General features: G+C 40.7%; 1 protein-coding gene across 2 annotated transcripts in view; it reads right to left on the reverse strand.

The window, feature by feature from the left end:
* TANGO6 (transport and golgi organization 6 homolog) overlaps window positions 1–20,359 on the reverse strand; it is a 184,705-nt gene that overhangs the window by 79,138 nt on the left and 85,208 nt on the right. For both annotated transcript variants that reach the window (XM_024733730.1, XM_024733734.1), the window contains one exon: window positions 2,021–2,161. In XM_024733730.1, coding sequence (XP_024589498.1) covers window positions 2,021–2,161 — 141 coding nt within the window. The remainder of the gene's footprint in view (window positions 1–2,020; window positions 2,162–20,359) is intronic.

The following is a 20,359-nucleotide window of genomic DNA, read 5'->3' on the forward strand; positions in this document are numbered from 1 at the left end:
TAGTAAACTGAGGACATGGGCTATGTTGTAAAAATGGGCTTTAATTTCACTTAAAGGATTTCAGTCGGCCATCTCATCTATGCACCTGGACAAGTTGGTAAGGTGAATTAGAAAGTAGCAGTTAAAGCTAAGGCAATGTTTACAGCTGGCTACTTGTTAGAGTAGGCTACAGGAAGATTAGAACTTTGAGAACTGATGGAATATGCTTTGAAATGCCAGAAGGCAGTTTTGGAAATTGGGCTAATTATAGGACTATGTAAGGAGGAGCAAGCCCTCTCTCCCACTCAACCTAGTCCTTCATTCCCACCTTCAATCTCACCACAGGAAGTGATTTGGACTGGCCCGTGGAGATGGAGAAATGTGCCTTTTCAGCGTTTATCACGCCTATGATAGCAGTCTACCAGAAGTTACAGAGAACAGGTATGTTTTGTTGATGCATCAGACACATCCTTCTCAGATTGATGATCACAATGATACACACAAATGGAAGTCAGAGGTGCATTTGATCCTATAATACGTTAAACTTAACACTCCCTATTGTGAGACAATCATTTCTCATAATGGTGCACTTGTCTGGTATGTTTCAGACCGATATTTAAGACTAAGGCAAATATAGAAAGTTCGCCCTTCTTCAAAGGGCAGAAAAAAACACTTTTAATTTCACTCTCATGAGATTTTCCTTTCAGCGATAAAAGAATTTAAGTGGTGGGAGATCTAGGTTCTAGCTTCTTTAGCCAGAGGGCCACCCAGAAATTAGGAAAATTAAGGGCTACGTCCGTGGAAATGATGCATGGCTATGTGGAATCTTTGGAAATCCTTAAAAATGCTGGTGAAGGAAGAACTCGACGTAAATTCTTGATACAAGAGGCGAAAGCTAGTTTGTTGTTTTTTGGGTTTTTTTGGTCATGCCATGCAGCATGCGGGACCTTAGTTCCCTGATCAGTGATAGAACCCACGCCCCCTGCATTGGAAGCGCAGAGTCCTAACCACTGGACCGCCAGGGAATCCCAAAGCTAGCTTGTTTTTCAGAATCTTTCCCTAGTGGGTAAAGAGTAAAATTATTATTTTTTTTTTTTGCGGTACGCGGGCCTCCCACTGCTGTGGCCTCTCCCGTTGCGGAGCACAGGCTCCGGACGCGCAGGCTCAGTGGCCATGGCTCACGGGCCCAGCCGCTCCGCGGCATGCGGGATCTTCCCAGACCGGGGCACGAACCTGTGTCCCCTGCATCGGCAGGCGGACTCTCAACCACTGCACCACCAGGGAAGCCCCAAGAGTAAAATTTAATCCTTACAATAGCCATATGAGGTAAGTGCTATTAATATCCTCTTTTTATATATAAGGACACTGAGGCACCAAGAGGTTGAGAAACATTCCCATGATCACAAAGCTGATAAGCAGCAGCTTGGGATTTGATCCCAAGCAGTGTGACTCTAGAGCCCACGGCTTTACAACTCTCAGCTTGTGTGGTTTTGAGCAACTTCCTTCAAGTTGGTAGGTTCAATTCTTAGCACTAGTATTTACCAGCTGAATGAGTCTTGAACAAATTTCTGAAGGTTCCTGTGCTACAGTTTCCCCATCTATAAAATGGGCCCAACAACAGCCTCTTTACAGAATTTCTTGGGAAAATTAGATGAGATTATATACACGTAGAGGACCTGGCACACAGAAGTCATTCAACCAGAGTTAGCACTCTTGTTTCCCTGTCTGACATTCCCCTTCTTTTCATGGTTGCTGCTGCTCAGCAAGTGGGAAACTTCTCATTCCAGCTCTGAGGAAAATCAGGGCCCCAACATAGCTCAGCGGAGGAGACTAAGCAGTTGTAGAAGCAATGGACACTATTGCTGCCAATCTCTTGGTGCGCGTTGGACATTTGCTAAATCCTTGAACAGGAAGTGACTCACCTCAGCCCCCAAATTGTCCTCACCTTGCTAGCATAACAAGCCTCCAGGTGCACAGACTTTGGTTCCACAGCCATACTGCTCCCTGACCCCATTCCAGATGCTGGAACAAGAAAACTCACCTAATGCCCTGACAATTCGCATCAGGATTTCCCCGACTTTCATTCTGGTCTCCAGTGTGTGCTTGTCTTTACCGCCATCATACTGTGCCAACAGGCCAGGCAAGATTTTCTCAGGGTACACATCTGAGAGAAGGGCAACCCCTAGGGTTGAAAATAAAAAGAAAGGATTCATTACTGTTAAGCACTGAAAAGAAAATAAGCCCAGACAGCCTGTGATGGGATGAAAACAGAGACATTTAAACCCACCTCTGTCATTCTACCAGCAAGGGCTGCCCTGTATTTGGAGTGACAACATTGCGAGTGGAAAGAGCATGGGTCTCAGAGTTCACACTCCTGGATTCTTCTAGTCTCAGGCCTATATGATCTCTAAGATCACTTTCAGCACTGACATTCTATGATCTATGGATTCTAGACTCTGGAAGCAGAGGCTAGATGATTACATATCATGGCAGGGATTTACACAGCAGTGGGAGAAGACCAGATCAAATGTCCTCGAGGGAGTCTTCCAAGTCTGAGACACTAAGGTTCTATGACAAGTATCATCGCTGCCCACACATCAGTCTGAAGCACAGCAGTGCTTCCTGTCTTTGCTGCAGTTCTCTACCCCAGTATGAGTTTTCTCTGTAAAACTGTCAGTGATGAGAACAATTTCTGTAAGGAAATAAGGAATGCAAATTCTGGGCATGATTAGTAGTAGACTGTGCTTCTGGCTGAGTTCCCTGATCAGAATTAGGAAGATCCTGCTCTTGAGTCTCCCTTCCTAGTACTTGCTGATCCCCTCTCCCATCACGCCAGGACTCCTAGATGTAGAATCTGCAGCAGTGTTACCATTATCTGAGCCCAACCCCGTATCGAGTAAACTTTACAGGGGCTGACAGAGGAGGCGAGACACGACTAAGACAGCACCAGAAATAAAGCCCCTAGTCTCAAAACTATATAAATACAAATTCCATTACTTGGGGGGAGGAGTTAGGTACTATACTCTAAAGAATAGTGAGGAAAAAGGAAAAAACAAATGAAGGAAGGAAACTCAGGTCTCAAACTACACCCAGGGTGAGAATGCTTCTCACCACCTCTACCTCAACCACTCTGGTCCATCATTTCTGGCCTGATTTTTTTCAAAAATCTCCTAATTGGTCTCTGTGCTTCTACCCTATTCCTGCACTACAGCTGGAACTATCTGGTTAAAATGAGTCAGACCTCATCATTCTTCTGCCCAAACTGTCACTGGTTTCTCTTCTTCCCTTAATATGAGCAGCCCCCATCCCCCAGCTGCCTTAGCTCTGCCTCTGACCTCACCTCTTACCACGCTCTCCCTTCCTCACTGTCCTCCAGCAACTGTGGCTGGAACTCCTAGCTATAGACCACGCTGCTCTGGACCCAGCATCTTCGCCTTACTTTTCCCTCTGCCTACGCTGCTCCTCCTCCAGGTAGCCCATAGCTTGCTCCTAAAAGCCCATCATGTCTCTGTTCAAATACCACATTCATCGTATATGAAATGACAGCCTCCTTCTTCTACCACTCTTTATCCTTCTCACCCTGCTTCATTGTTCTTCTTAGCACTTAACAGTACCTGAAATGATATGTACTTGTTTATTTATTGACTGCTGTCCCCAGAATGTGAACTCTACAAAGTCAAGGATTTTGTTTTGCTCCCCACTGTAGCCTCAATGCCTAGAAGAGTGCCAGCACATAACAAGTGCTCAATAACTATTTGTCAAACGAATGAATGAATAAAAGGGTTCAAAGATACAGTCTTGATATAAATTTCAGGAATTAAGAAAGAGAAGATGGGGAAGGAGTAATATAAATGCTTGAGAGATCTATAATTATTTTTTATCTGAGTTTACCATTCTTCCATTTAATTTGACAATCTTGCAGGCAAAGTCTATGTACTGTTTTCTATGTTATAGGTTGGGGTTCCATTCTCTTATAAATAGATATACACCAAGGCGATGCAACTGCTGAGGGCTACACCTGCTTGTCCATCGTCTTGTCTGCCCTCCTCACCCCTATACCTTTTCATTGCCTGAAAAGCCTGGGAAGTCTCTTCATGTGGGTCTTAAGCCACATCTGTCTTCCTTTTTTTTTTGGTGTTGGGGGTAGGAGTTTATTAATTAATTTATTTATTTTTGCTGTGTTGCGTCTTCGTCTCTGTGCGAGGGCTTTCTCTAGTTGTGGCAAGCGGGGGCCACTCTTCGTCGCAGTGCGCGGGCCTCTCACTATCACGGCCTCTTTAGTTGCGGAGCACAGGCTCCAGACACGCAGGCTCAGAAATTGTGGCTCACGGACCTAGCTGCTCTGCGGCATGTGGGATCCCCAGACCAGGGCTCGAACCCATGTCCCCTGCATTAGCAGGCAGATTCTCAACCACTGTGCCACCAGGGAAGCCCTGTGTTCCTTTATGTGGTCTCCAGTTTTACATAAATAGAAGTTCTGCTCTTTAGGGAGTTTCAGGCTGTGGCAGAACCTGAATTAGACAGCTTCCCTGTTGGCAAAATGTGACAATGCATTTGTAGGTAGCTCTATTACGCAAAACGAGGGGTAAGTTTTTGGAGGTCCAAGGTGGAGTTAGAGACCTCCTAGCATAGGAAAAATGTCTGCAGCTAAGAAAAGGATAAATGAAGGAAACAGCTTCCACATTCTAAAAGAGCCCAAAGGAAAAGTGAATTGACAGTTGGTAACTGCAACGCTGGCAGATGTTTTATCACTGATGTATCACAAGGCCTGGTATGTATTATAGATCTGTAGCAGTCATAACTACTTCTTCATCAGAAGTTCCTAACTCGCAATTCAGTGGATTTGTTTTCTTTTAGGAATATAGTTGTGACTTCATAATGGAACTCAGTCGTAAAATGGGATTTGCTCTATAAAACTTTGATCTATATCTAGCTTTTCTGAAAAACAGGTACTACTAAAGTCCCTTCTACTGTCACTTATGCCTATTTTTATCTCACTAATCTTTAGCAGAGAAGTTATTTACTTCTATGAGAATATCCTGCTGTATACTTCAAAACCAAATGAGCTCTTGATTTCCTCTCTGTAGCAGACAGGCATTTTGGTTGCACACAGCATCTACTCTCTCTTCTGGTAACACCACCTGCTGTTACTTTGGGAAATATCCCTTCCCTACTCTCAGTCTATGTAGTTTGAGTGGGGCTAACTACCCACTTTCTCTCTCCTCATGTGTTAACAAACTCATGTCAAGGCTGCCTTAGGATATTCCATGCCATCACCACCACAATGTTTGGTTCAGGAATGGGGGAAGAGACTCAATCCTGGAGCCAATTTTGGAACTACCAGGAAAGATAAGCTCCTGGAGTCTGTGTGTGTGTGGGGAGGGAGGGGGGATTGTTTCGTTTTGTCTTCTTGTTTTTGCCTGTAGAAGTGATTAACCTGGAGCTGCCAGTGGCCATCATGTGGAGAAAGTCAACCCCAAAATGGTGCAAACACAGAGGAGGGTCAAGCCAAGAGAGGAAAGGAGAAAAGGAGAGAACTGTGTCATGCTTTGAGCCCCGGGATCCAATTATACATTTACTCACTAGAATCCTTGGATACATAAGCCAATAAATATCCCTTCATGCTTATGCCAGTTTGATTTTTTTTCAACCCAAGGAATCCTAATATATCCTTCTTCAGGTTAAAGAAACAAATTCAGATTTTTAAAAAAACTTTTCCTATAATGCCAAACTTTTAGTTCCACCAGGGAGCATTAATTCTCCCAATCTTACATAAAAAGGTTGCCAATAGCAAAGTACAATTTCCTTGCTTCCCACAGTCCCAGGTTAGCAATTGTTTACCTTCCTGCTGGCCTGCTCCACAGACTGCTGCCAAATGGCTCTGTGACTGTCTGAGTTTACCTTATCAGGATACAGTTGCCACCTATGACTTTATGAATCCCTAGGGGATAATGGTTCCTTCCTTACTCTTAGATGGAGCAGTGAAGAGAATCACATATGATGGTTAAGACTATATAACAATTTAAAAGGATGAGATTTTGTGTGGCTGCTTTGTTTCTTCTTTGAAAAGTTTTTTGAATTTTGACAACTGAGGAAGCCTGACCATAACCTTCATATGCCCCTTGGCCCCTCCTTTGTAATATGAAAACAGGGTAATTTCTGGGTCAGCACTAGCTTTAAGGAAACATGACACGTCAATCCCTTTGGCAATAAGGACCAAATGATTGTGTGAGAGATACCTGCTCCTGCTCTGATCGCAGGAAAATGACTACGCATTTCAAGATGTGGTGTAACAGATAAGATACAGAGAAAGCAAAGGTGAACCAAATCTGGCAGGAGTTCATGAAAGCATTCTGATATGTGTTTTGGGGCAAAGCACAGGATAAGGCAAATTAACCAACTGAAAAAATATTATTGAAAGTACTTTATGCGACAAAATAGAGACAGTCAACTTTGTAAAATAACTGTTTGTTTTCCCCCGAAGACTTTCACTACAAAGCCAGGAACGTATTCTGATCCAGTGTTGACTTCAAGATGATCCCTCAGCATGCTGCTCAGTGATTCTGCAGACCTTGGGCAGTCACCATAGTTTAGGTCTCACTTTACACAGTGCTCTTGCATTGTAGGAAAGACAGTCTAATCCTAAATGTCTTTGCTGACTGGCTCTATCCCAGGAATCTGCTACGTCATCCCCACTTTAAAACCAACCAGATTTATTCCCCTGGGCAGACAACAACCTACCTTCCAAAATACCCACATCAACTTGGAAACCACCTACTCACTTGAATTTCTCAGGTATTTCTGCAGAAAACTGTTAAGAAACACAACTCCCCACATATTGAATGATTCCATTTATATGAAAATGTCCAAAATAGGCAAATTTACACACAGAAAGTAGGTTCAGTGGTTGCTTAGGGCTGTGGGAGTCGGTGGGGGGGAATAGGGACTGACTGCTAACGATATGGACTTTCTTTATGGAGGGTAAAACATTCTAAAATTAATTATGGTGATGGTTACACACTCTGTGAATATAATAAAAAACACTGAATTGTATATTTTACATGGATGAATTGTATGGTATATGCATTATATCTCAAAAACTTGTTATTAAAAAACTGTAAGAGTCTTCCAACTCAAAAGAAAAAAAAATCCAATTAAAAAATGGGCAGATGATTTGAATAGGCATTTTTCCTAAAGAAGACATACAGATGGCCAAGAGGCACATGAAAAGATGTTCAACATCACTAATCATCAAGGAAATATAAATCAAAACCACAATGAGATACCACCTCACACCTGTTAGAAGGCTATTATCAAAAAGACAAGATATAACAAGTGTTGGAGAGGATGTGGAGAAAAGGAGACTCTCGTGTACGGTCAGTAGGACTGTAAATTGGTATGGCTACTGTGGAAAACAGTATGGAAGTTCCTGAAAAAATTAAAAATAAAACTACCATATGATCTAGCAATTCCACTACCAGGCATTTATCCAAAGAAAACACAAACTCAAAAAGATACATGCACTCCTATGTTCATTACAGCATTGTTTACAACAGCCAAGATACGAAAACAATCTAAAAGTCCATCAATGAATGAATGGACAAAGAAGACATGGTGTATACACACACACACACACACACACACACACACACACACACACACACGAATACTATTCAGCCATGAAAAAGAAAGAAATCTTAACATTTTCAACAACATGGGTGGACCATGAGAGAATTATGCTAAGTGAAATAAGTCAGACAAAGAAAGACATCCATAAAAAAAAAGAAGAAGCTTCTAAAGAACTCTTATGGAATAAATACTAATATCTATTGTTAAGTGAAATGCAAGGTACAAAACAATGTGTATAGAATTCAACAATTTGTGTACAAAGGGGAAATACATACACACATTTATACATTCATAAATAGTTCTGGAAGGACACACAAGTAACCAATGATATTGGTTGTTTCTAGGGAGGGAAATGGAGTGACCAGAGGATAAATAAGAGAGAAGAGACTTTTTTTACTCTGTATCTTTTGGTACCTTTTGAATTTTGAACCATGTAATGTATCAAATATAACTAAATAAAATACAAGTTAAAAAAATTGTGATAAAGGGCACAGTCCTTTAAATAGAACAGCCCCTTTTAGAGATGAAAATGTAAAAATAATTTTCAATCAAATATAACAGAATGATCACAAACATCTTCCTCCTGAAATCTCACTAAAGTGATAGTCAAGGAGTAAAAAAAAACTGACAAACAAGGATAAAAAGAATATAGGTATCAAAGGCTGAAATCTGGGACTTCCCTGGTGGCGCAGTGGTTAAGAATCCACCTGCCAATGCAGGGGACACGGGTTCGATCCCTGGTGCGGGAAGCTCCCACATGCCACAGAGCAACTAAGCCCAGGCGCCACAACTACTGAGCCTGCGCTCTAGAGCCCACGAGCCACAACTACTGAGCCCACATGCCACAACTACTGAAGTTCGCACGCTCTAGGGCCCATGTGTTGCAACTACTGAGCCCACGTGCTGCAACTACTGAAGCCCACGCACCTAGAGCCCGTGCTCCGCAACAAGAGAAGCCACCAAAATAAGAAGTTCGTGTACCACAATGAAGAGTAGCCCCCTCTCGCTGCAACCAAAGAAAGCCTGTGCACAGCAAGGAAGACCCAATGCAGCCAAAAAAAAAAGGCTTAAGTCTGAGAGCAAAGATGGGACAAATTAATGATATGTATTTGATAGAGTTGTTGGATCATTTGTAAAAAATAACCAATAATTACATAGAAAACTAAGCAAATATACAAGAAAGGACAACTGAACTAGGCTTAGCAATGAATAATATCCAGAGTCAGCAACAAGCACTGCCCAATGATTTAGCCAAAAACTGTGATGGGGAAATGGCAGAAGGAGAAGGGGTAGAGGCATGCATGTGCAGGCATGTGTGCATGTGGATGCTAAATCTTCATCTAACATACAGGAAATGAGTAGAAAATGTGCAAAATTTTTAACATCGAGATCCATAAGAGCATTTTATTTATAAATAGGGAGGTAATTACTAGAAGAAACTATTTAAACAGGGGTAGAGGGGATGGTTATCTCTGAGGACTGTAACCATGAGGGGGTAAGCAGGGCAGGAGACAAGCTTCTTGATTCTTTACAAACTATGTTCAGAGAAATTAAAAGAAATGTTTGTTTTAAAAACTAGAAAGAAGGTAAAATGTATATTAACCTGGGAGGAAGCTCTAGTTTGAAAGAACAATGATGGTGAAGAGCTAAGGCACAAGGAAAATTTCCTTCTGATGACAAAAAGATAATCACCAGCCTGTGATTGTCCTCTCTTGTTGCAGCTCAAGGACACAAAGATAAGGTAGAACCTGAAGAGAAGGAGACTACTACCCTCTAGCAGGGTATTTCAGTTGTTACATTAGAGACCGCTCATTATAATGGAAACTAACAATCATTTCAGCTCCAAGAATCCAGGAAGCTGCACAAACTGGAGAAGTTGGTTATTAAATCAAGGAAGTATGGGGAACTCAACTGAATAGCTGGGCTCTCCTTGTAATCAGAGTAAATGATAGCGTCTAGCATGCCAACGTGATGTTAAGTTTCTCTAAAGCTCCAAGGTTGTGTTAAGTGTGGACAAGCCCCAACAACTTTATAAAGATTCAAGATGAGCAAGTGTTACTCAGGCCTGAGGAAAAAAGAGGGTTAGACTAATAAGTTGAAGATTTTTTTGTAAGAATGGCAGTACAGTACCCAGTGTCTGCCTCTTTAAATCAAGATCTAAATAATATACTCGAACACTAAAATAAGGCCAATGTATTTGCTTACATTGTTCTCTAATTCCCATTTTGGAGGGCAAAAAGTTAAAATTAGTAATAATCTATATTTACCGACAGTTCACTATACTTGCCGGAAGCCATTTGGATCATGAAATATTTATTTGTTTATTATAATAAATAAAAACCTAATAGCAAGGACAGTAAAAATTCCTAACATTTAATGAGTGCTTTCAATATGCTGAGCATGGTCCTAAGCACTTTATATGCATTCATCCCTTTAATGCTTCCAACAATCCTTTGAATTAGATGCTACTTTCATTCCTAATTTTACTGAGGGAGAAGCTGAGGAACAGAAGGGTGAAAAATATGGCCCAAGATCACAGAGCTGCCACGTGACAGAGCAGGACTGCAAACCTTCATCTGCTACCCACCACCCACCCGGCTGCAGTGCCTAGGAGAAAATAACTGCTGGAATAGCACTAGCTTTGCAAATCCTAACCCCAAAGATAGCAAATCTTATATTTTTAAGTATTCATCAGTCATAAAGTTTACTTTCTGTTAGACTCCAAGGTCAAAGGAAGGACAGGCACTCTGCACAATGCATCCCGTATGAACAAGGCAGAATCCTCTTGGGTCTAGTTGGGCTTCACAGGGACTGCCTTGTTCTTAATTGGTGTATTTATTTATATTTATCTTTATGTGGAAAAGAGAGGTAGTAATGTTAATGAAATTCACAGATGACTTTAACTTGAGATGCTGCTAACATTAGTGATGACAGAGGAGACATACAAAAGGTAATAAAAAACTTAGATTTTAGTGAGTTTCAGTTTTCCATCAGTGATTCCTAGACACCTCCACTCCACATATTTATGGCTATTGCGAGTCCCCTAAATCTCTTATTCTATTACCCTCCCCCAATAAATAAAATAAAACCCAAAACAGCACCAAAAAGCTTAGAGTCCACTTTGTCAGGACTGCCTCTATCAAATACTTCTGCATGATTCAAAACAGAGGTGAGAAAAGTGAGCCTCAAAAACATGATGAGCAAGGGTTCTGTAGTATATACAGAAATATGAACAAAGCTGCGCTAATTGACTGAAGGCATAAGTGAGGAAGGAAGGAAAACAGCAATTACCACTGCTTTGAGAGTAATCACTGCCCTATGCATTTAGAGAAACTTGCATTTCAGCTGGTCATGGGTTAGAAATAAAGAACCAGGATGTTATTCATTTAGTTCTCTTTACGTAGCTTTCAAAGAATGAAACATTTTGTATATTAACATTCTCTTTATGCTATTAAAAGAAACACTTACTGATAATATGAAAAGAGGGGCTTCTGATTTCCCAGAACACAGTATGTAGTTCTCTTTTAGCTGAATCTAGGTAAGAAAATAAAGCAGTCTTAAAGACCCCTAGCTAGGTGGTCCCGGTAGAGGGAGTACCACCTGAACTCCAGGTTCATTTTTTTGTAAGTTTTCTACTGGCCTTTCACCTCAAACCTATGCAAAGAGAAGCTCCAGAATCAGCAAAGCTGACTGATGCGTCAGGTTCTCACTAGTTTTGAGAGAGCCTAAGCCTCCCAGGGGAGTGGTCACCTGGCCTGAAGCTCTAACAAGACAGGGCTGATCTTTCACATGATCCAGTGTCAATGCTCGGAGACCTGCTCTGTGCTTTGGGTACTAAGCAGTGATATAGGCAAGTTCAAAACTCCTGAATTCTCCCATTTTTCCTTAAACATAGCAGATGTCCTAATGAGATGATTAGGCAAGTCTTTGTGACAGGTGCTGTGGGCTAGGACTGGCTTAGAAAAAGTGACTGTTGTGAAATTAGTAACCATGACGTGCAGGACTTAAACTGTAGTTTCATATGGAAACCAGGCAGAGCTACTATAAATTGCCCTGATAAAATGCACATATACACATAAACACCCTGCCTACAATTTTGGCCAGTAACCATATCTAGTATGGCCCCCTTCAGGGATCTACACAGCCATCAGGTTAAAATCCCTCTGTGAAGCAAGGCACCTATAAATAGAGGGGAAAGGAGAAGACTTGAAAAACTGTTTCCACAATCAAAAGAACGTGGCTTTTTCTACCTGACAATATATAAATAATACATGGTCACTGTAAAAGAGTCAAATACTAGAGAAAAACATAAAGAAGAAAAGAAAAATCACTCATGGATGTATGGGAGGATTGAGGAGTGGAGGCTATGGGGAACCAGTTTCTTTTTAGGGTAATGAAATGTTCCAAAATGGATTGTGGTGACAGACATGCAACTCTGAATATACTCAAAGATATTATATTATATACTTAAAAGGGACAAGTTATATGGTATGTGAATTATATCTCAATAAAGCTGCTTTTAAAAAACCACCTGAAACCTAAAATCAACATAAGCATTTTAGTGCCCTCTCATCCATACACCACTCTTTGAAATAAATACACACACACACACACACACACACACACACTGTTTTTATAGTGGACAACTTTGTTTTATTTAACAGTCTTCTTTTTTATGGGAGGATGAGGGGGGCTTATTCCTCCAGATGTCTTGGCTTTCACAGTAGATCATTTGAGGTGGTCTGACAATAACATTGAAAACTTTAATAGCAATATTATTACTTAGGATGGAGAAATATTAAGGATTCTTGTCAATTTTACTTCTGTTAAAAAGAGGGGAGGGAATTCCCTGGCAGTCCAGTGGTTAGGACTCTGCGTTTTCACTGCCGGGGCCTGGGTTCAATCTCTGGTCAGGGAAGTAAGATCATGCAAGACGTGCAGCCAAAAAAAAATTCAAAATTAAAAAAAAAAAGAAAAAGAAAATCTCTTGCTAAAAGAAGAGGGGGGAAGGAGTCAACTAAAAAAATTACAAATCACTTATATAAAAGTATATAACAGGGCTTCCCTGGTGGCGCAGTGGTTGGGAGTCCGCCTGCCGATGCAGGGGACACGGGTTTGTGCCCCGGTCCGGGAAGATCCCACATGCTGCAGAGCGGCTGGGCCTGTAAGCCATGGCCACTGAGCCTGCGCGTCTAGAGCCTGTGCTCCGCAACGGGAGAGGCCAAAACAGTGAGAGGCCCGCATACTGCAAAAAAAAAAAAAAGTATATAACACCACTGTAAAGCAATTATACTCCAGTAAAGATATTTTTTAAAAAAAGAGTATATAGAAGTAATCTGCAGCTATGGCATAAATCATAAAGCTTGGAAAACAACTTTAGAATTAAGGCAATATAAATCATTCTTTCACTCATTCACACATTAATAGGGTATCTACTCTGTGCCAGGTACTAAGTGTTATAAACGTAATAGGACAGCACCTATCTAGAGAGAGGGACAAATTAGACAATGATTACAAGACAGTGTGGTTAGTACAGTATGTTTGGGTGTAACAACACAGAGAGAGAAATTTAAAAAAGGTGTAGGAAGGAGCGGGGCTTCCTAGAGAAGGGGACAAGGGAGCTATGCTGCAAAAAGCTCAGGGTTCTGCAATTGCAAGCTGCCCCTGGGACTGAGAGTCATTTGCATAATTATTCATGTGTGGAAAAATTTCATAGACTTTTAAAGACAGAATTAGTATAGGCACCTAACTCCCATTTATACTCTTAGGGTAGATTCCCCAAAGAAAAAGAACTGGCTGCAAGTGTATAAATATTTTCAAAGCTGCATTCCAAAAATGTTCCTATTAATTCTCCTACCAAGAGTGTTCAAGTGTGTGCATTTCAATACAATTGGCTAGCACTGGATAGTCCCATTAAAAAAAAAAAAAATCTGTGTTTTTTGAAATGGTACCCAAAAAACTGTATTTCATTATTATTTTAATCTACATTTCTTTGCCTATTAGAAAAATTTCTCAAATTTTTATTACTTATATTCCTCTACCATGAATTGCCTATTTATTTTTTTATCCATTTATCTACTGGATTTTTTTTTTTTATTAATCACTATGAACTCTTTATATAGAGAGGCTTAACTGCTTGTCCTTTTAAAAAAAATTTATTGAGATGTAATTCATATACCATAAAATTCACCCTTTTAATGTATATGATTCAGTAGTTTTTAGTATATTCACATAGCTGTGCATCCATCATCACTGTCTAATTCTGGAAGATTTTCATCACTCCAAAAAGAAACCTCCTACCCAAGCAGTTACTTTCTTTTTCTGCCCAGACTCCCTGTTCTAGGCAACCACAAATCTATTTTCTGTCTCTACAGATTTATGTTTGTCCTTCTTGTTGCAAATCTTTTTTCTTTAATTATACTTTACATTTTAATTAAGGTTAAATTATTTTCAACGTGAATGAGTTTTAAACTTTTAAGAGATGAAATCTATTAATCCTTCCTTTTTGACTTCTCCATCCAGAGACTAAATATTGTCTCTCTGTGCTGCATTCTGTATAATGTCTTCCTTTCTGCCTTCTGGTTCATTAATTCTCTTAGCTGTGTCTGCTGTAAAACTCATCCACTGAAATTTTAATTTTAGTTATTCTACTTTTTATTTTTAGACATTCTATTTGGTTTATTTTTTAAATCTGCTACATCAACTTTGATTGTTTCCTATCCCTGAAGATATTTTCAAGCTTGTCTTGTTTTTCTATGAATACAGGAAGCCTGGTTACTTAATAATTTGTGTGTGATAAGTCCAACATCTAAAGTCTTCTGGGACCTTGTTTCCTTGTGCTTGGTTATTTTGTGAATATATTTTAATTATTGTACATAATTAAATATACAATAATTATTAATTAATTATTATGAGAGGAGGAATGGAGAGTTATTGCTTAATGGTTAAGAGTTTCCGTGTGGGGTGATGAAAAAGTTTTGGAAATAGATAGCAATTATACAACATTGTGGATATGTTTAATGCCACTAAACTGCACATTTACAGATGGTTAGTATATTGGGCTTCCCTGGTGGTGCAATGGTTGAGAATCTGCCTGCCAATGCAGGGGACACGGGTTCGAGCCCTGGTCTGGGAAGATCCCTCATGCCGCGGAGCAACTAGGCCCGTGAGCCACAACTACTGAGCCTGCACTCCGCAACGAGAGGCCGCAACAGTGAGAGGCCGGCGCACCGCGATGAAGCCCTCGCACAGAAACGAAGACCCAACACAGCCCTAAATAAATAAATAAATAAAATAAAAAAGGTTAGTATAGCAAATATTTTGTTAAATATTACCACAATAAAGTTTTTAAACATTAAAAATTTAAAAATAAAAGTAAAAAATTATTTTGAGGATTCTTTGGGGTCTAGGGTGAAGGTCCCTTCTTCCACAGAGATATGCTTTTGTTCTTGTAAGACATCCACAGACACTACCAGTATATAAACATCTTAAACTCTAATTCCCAGCTTGAACTTTCCTGAATCCCAATAATGCAAATCTGCAGGAAAGGTGGACCATGCTGTGATTACACGGTCTCTAGCGACAAGACAATGCCCCTCTCAGTCCCTGGGGATGAGGTGAAGGGGTACCATTTTTACTTCTGATTCATCTGAAGGTGTATTCCTTTGGGGTCTAAGCTTAATGTTGGAGGTCTTCTGTTTGACTCCCCACTTCAAGTTGGGACTAGACAGGCTTTCATTTCTGCAGGTTTGACCATCAAGAGCATGAAACTAAAACTGAATTTCAGCAAATACTCTGAGGGCAAATGCAGGTTCTTAAGCTCCCTCTACCTTTTAGGGTCTGGCTTTCTCTTAAGATGTTGGCTTGGTAACTCACTGCTTTCTTGTAAGCTCATTTATGCTTTTAAAGTGTTTTAAATATGTTACCCTGCATAAAAACTGTTTTCAGCTGAGGTATCTCATCATTATTGGAAATGGAAGACAGAAATGTATTTTCTTCTAGATTTTTGTCTAGTTTGAATGTAAGATTAAATGCACCTGACGAATATGGCACATACTGAGGTTTCTTTGTGGTTAGTAATATTTAGCACGTTAAGATTTTCCATTTATCAAACATGTCATCTTAAACAAGCATCTTCACTCTTGAGCCTTTCCTTTACACTGCTGTCTTGCTGAGCTCAACTTGAGGTTATTTTCACATTTTCACGTACAATTTTTGACCCACTGACCTAACTGATCCTCTCAGCAACCTAGTAAGTGTTACATGTAACAGCTTCTAATACAAATTGATAAAAGAGCAAACACATGGTGCCACTAGAGAATCATATAGTTAAGAGTAGAGCAGGATGGCTCTATGAGCTCTCATTTTCCTTATATGTCTTTGTTATGAATAGCATCTGGATAGACACATCTGGACAAAATTTTGCTGTTAATTTAACCATTTGGTTGCTCAATTGCAAGACAAGAAGTAATGGATATATTCAATTTTATCTAATTAGTATTCCCTGACTTAGTAATTTCGCAAACTGAATCACTTTACAAACTAAATATAGAAAAGTTATTATTATGGTCTGGTTTCTAAGCAACCATTTCATTAAGAAAAGCTCCACTTGGGAAAAACATCTGTTCGTCAGTAAGGTTTCTGCTGTTATCATATAATTTCATGAAGAAATAGCCACGGTCACCCTGTGCCTTAGTAATCCCTAGTTGTGAAAAGGTCAACAGGGGTACTGTAACAGAGGGAGCCATCTGTTTCAATCTGTGCTGGTCCCTGAAACTTGTTATCATGAAACGATTCAGTTTTCCTAAACAGCTACAAAATTTAAAATCCATTATCTTCTGATAATAAAAGCAATCAATGTTCATGCTAGAAAACATGAAAAATATAAGAAAAAAGGCACAAAGAAGAAAAAAATCATTTGTGTTTCTGATGCCTTCATGTTAGATCTCAACTGAAAAATGGATTCCGCTGTTTTAAAAAATTATTTGAAAACCACTGACCTAAAATAACTCCATATGGTTTTACCTTTGTCATCTGCAATGAGAATATTTTTCGTAATGGTTAGGGGCTGTGTGTTGAACAATTGAGTTCAGAGATTTGTAGAGACAGCCAAACATACTCATTGCATTTCATGAAAACAGGCTTAAAGAGAGACAGCAATCTGACAGGGGTGAGAAGGTGACGAAAGGTATGTGTCACATGACACATCACCTGTGATATGGGTTATAAAACTTCCTTGATAGGTCAGGTAGATGGCCTAAGACAGTGATTTTTCAAATCCTTTGTTGTTGTTGTTGTTGTTTTGCGGTACGCGGGCCTCTCACTGTTGTGGCCTCTCCCGTTGCGGACCACAGGCTCCGGACGTGCAGGCTCAGCGGCCATGGCTCACAGGCCTAGCCGCTCCGTGGCATGTGGGATCCTCCCGGACTGGGGCATGAACCCGTGTCCCCTGCATCAGCAGGCAGACTCTCAACCACTGTGCCACCAGGGAAGCCCCTTTGTTGTTTTTAAAGCAGCAGAGCCTTGTTTTACCATGGTATTTTTAGACAAGGCTCAATGAAAGAGAGAAAAAAAAGAGCCTATCCAGTCTACCCCTTTGTCACTGATCTTCAGGGTCCTTCCTGTCTGCAGTCTCCTCCCCCTGACACAGCATTGCTTCTTTGCTGTTCCCTCAGTCTGGATTACTGTTCCCTCCCTCCTTTACTAGGTTAATTAGTAATCATCTATTAGATCCCAGCTCACGGGTCACCTCCTCCTGCCCCTTTCTATCAGGTAAAACGTCCCTAACACAGGCTCTCATATCACTGTACCTTTCTTCACAGCACCTGTCAAAGCCATATTTCACATTTGTTTGTGTGACTTTTTTTTTTTTTTTTTTTTGTGTGTGTGTGACTTTTTGATTGGCATTTGTCCCCCTCCTCCTCCCTGCCTTGGACTATATATTCCAGAGTAGGTGGTCAATGAATATTTGTTGAGTGAATGAACATTTAAAACCATTAAGAAAAAAACCAATGGCCAAAAATATTTTACAAATCTTTCTGTCACTGTCTAAAGTCAGGTTACCAATAATGGAAAACAGAAGTTGGACATAAAGTGTAGAAGTGCTTCTGAAACAGCCTTCTCCTAAGGAAGGAGACTTTAGCAATCATGCCCTGGCAGGTGGACGGGAAAGATGACCTAATTAGGTCTTTAGTAGTGCAGAGTCTGTGATCTATTCCCTGATGCTCAGTTCATTCCCAACCTTCCAGCCTCCTCGGGGACAGCAGAGATGCCACAAGGTCAGGAAACAAAACCAAGTATAAACGTCTAATGTAAAAATCTAAAAATGAGTTGCCCAAACTGTACACCATTTAAGTGTACTTTTCCACCACTGCCCAAGATCTCAACATGACCACAGAGGGCGAAACTGATGCTTCAATCAGTTAAAAATGTTAAACCTATGATTCAGCAACAAAAGGAACTATGTCAGGATGAATAAAAAATATAATTGGGCTTATTAAGTGTGTGAACAGCTTTAAGAATCATCTTAATCACATCTGGTGAGATTAGGAATTTTAATTTGTTTTTGAAATGAAGGGTAAGGTAAGCACTTTAGTTTGGGAGGGAAAAGCAAGAGCAGGGTGACCCTCCAGCTGTTGACTCTAAGTAGTTCCAGTAAAATGGACTGATTCCTTAGAGAGTAAAGGAATACTGTGCTTAAAGATAAGTCTAAAGAGGAACTTGCTATTTTAGTTGAGAGCTCTCTTGCTATTTTATCCTTCTTAACTTGTCTTCAAATTCCAACTTTACTAAAGAAAGGGTGGCTCCAGGGCAAAATTTAAATAGCTGTTCTGCAGGGAAGGTACTTACACCTTCTTAATAGCTTGTAAAGTAGACATGTAAGCAACTGACGTTTTATCCCAAGGTGTCTCATAACTGCCTTATAGGTAACGAATCCTGCCCTTGTGACAGCTAGCTTGCATGAATAGGAGGTAAAAAATTTGAAATGAGCCCTGGAAACCAAGAAATTAAGTATTTAATCGCTTAGCAGAACATGTCAAGATCCACTGGTTCCGTGGCTTAATTTTACTGTCTGTAAGAGCAGAGGCCATGGTGATTTGAGAAAGGTAGGAAAATGGACTGGAGAGAGGAGGTAGGTGCAGAGAGGTATAAGGCCTTGGCTCTGGAGTTGATGCCAGATTCCATCACTCACTGGTTGGCCTTTTACTGATAACAACCTTTGAGCTTTGGTTTCTTTGTCTGAAAAATGGGGAGATAAAGATATTGACTCTTATAGGGTTGTGATGAGGAGTAAATGAATTAATGTAAGTTACATCTCATATGTGGCTGGTGCTCAATAAATCATGAATGAAAATACGAATAAAGGGAATAAAAGTAATAACCATCAACAGGCATGCTGCTTTCAAATACAGGCAGCCCATCACCAAGACATTACTGGTAGACGGGCAGCAAGCCTTTAAAGCCCTCCTAGAGCCCACACAGAAAGCTCAGATGCCTTGTCTTGGCATTTCGACAGCTTCTGCATTCCAGCCCAATCCCACTTCTCCCCTTCCTGCCCACTTTGCTCCACTAACAATTTGAACTGCTTACCTTACCTGTCTTTATACTTGCCCTGCTCTTGAACATCTTCCTACATTCACTTTTCTTTCAGCCTCAGTCCCCTCACTCCATCTCCACATTCTAAATCCTGCCCGTCCCTATTCACAGTCCTAAGAGCTCCATGAAAAACTACTGTTCTGGTTTTCCTATGTTTATTTTTTATTTCTAAAATATTTGCAAATGAAGTAACTGACAAAGGATTAATCTCCAAAATATACAAGCAGCTCATGCAGCTCAGTATCAAAAAAACAAACAACCCAATCCAAAAATGGACAGAAGACCTAAAGCGACATTTCTCCAAAGAAGGTATACAGATTGCCAACACACACATGAAAGGATGCTCAACATCACTAATCATTAGAGAAATGCAAATCAAAACTACAACAAGGTATCACCTCCCACTGGTCAGAATGGCCATCAACAAAAAAATCTACAAACAATAAATGCTGGAGAGAGTGTGGAGAAAAGGGAACCCTCTTGCACTGTTGGTAGGAATGTAAGTTGATACCGCCACTGTGGAGAACAGTATGGCGGTTCCTTAAAAAACTAAAAATAGGGGCTTCCCTTGTGGCACAGTGGTTGAGAATCTGCCTGCTAATGCAGGGGACATCGGTTCGTGCCCTGGTCTGGGAGGATCCCACATGCCACGGAGCAACTAGGCCCGTGAGCCACAACTACTGAGCCTGCGCATCTGGAGCCTGTGCTCCACAACAAGAGAGGCCGCGATAGTGAGAGGCCCGCGCACCACGATGAAGAGTGGCCCCCGTTTGCCACAACTAGAGAAAGCTCTTGCACAGAAACGAAGACCCAACACAGCAAAAATAAATTAATTAATAAACTCCTACCCCCAACATCTTCTAAAAAATAATAATTAAAAAAAAAAAAACTAAAAATAGAACTAGCATATGATCCAGTTATCCCACTACTGGGCATATACCCCGAGAAAACCATTATTCAAAAAGATTCATGGGCTTCCCTGGTGGGGCAGTGGTTGAGAGTCTGCCTGCCGATGCTACGGGACACGGGTTCGTGCCCCGGTCCGGGAAGATCCCACATGCCGTGGAGCGGCTGGGCCCGTGAGCCATGGCCGCTAAGCCTGTGCGTCTGGAGCCTGTGCTCCGCAACGGGAGAGACCACAACAGCGAGAGGCCCA

The sequence above is a fragment of the Neophocaena asiaeorientalis genome, unplaced genomic scaffold (genome assembly GCF_003031525.2).
Source record: "Neophocaena asiaeorientalis asiaeorientalis breed wild unplaced genomic scaffold, Neophocaena_asiaeorientalis_V1.1 scaffold90, whole genome shotgun sequence".
In the NCBI taxonomy this organism is placed as follows: domain Eukaryota; kingdom Metazoa; phylum Chordata; class Mammalia; order Artiodactyla; family Phocoenidae; genus Neophocaena; species Neophocaena asiaeorientalis.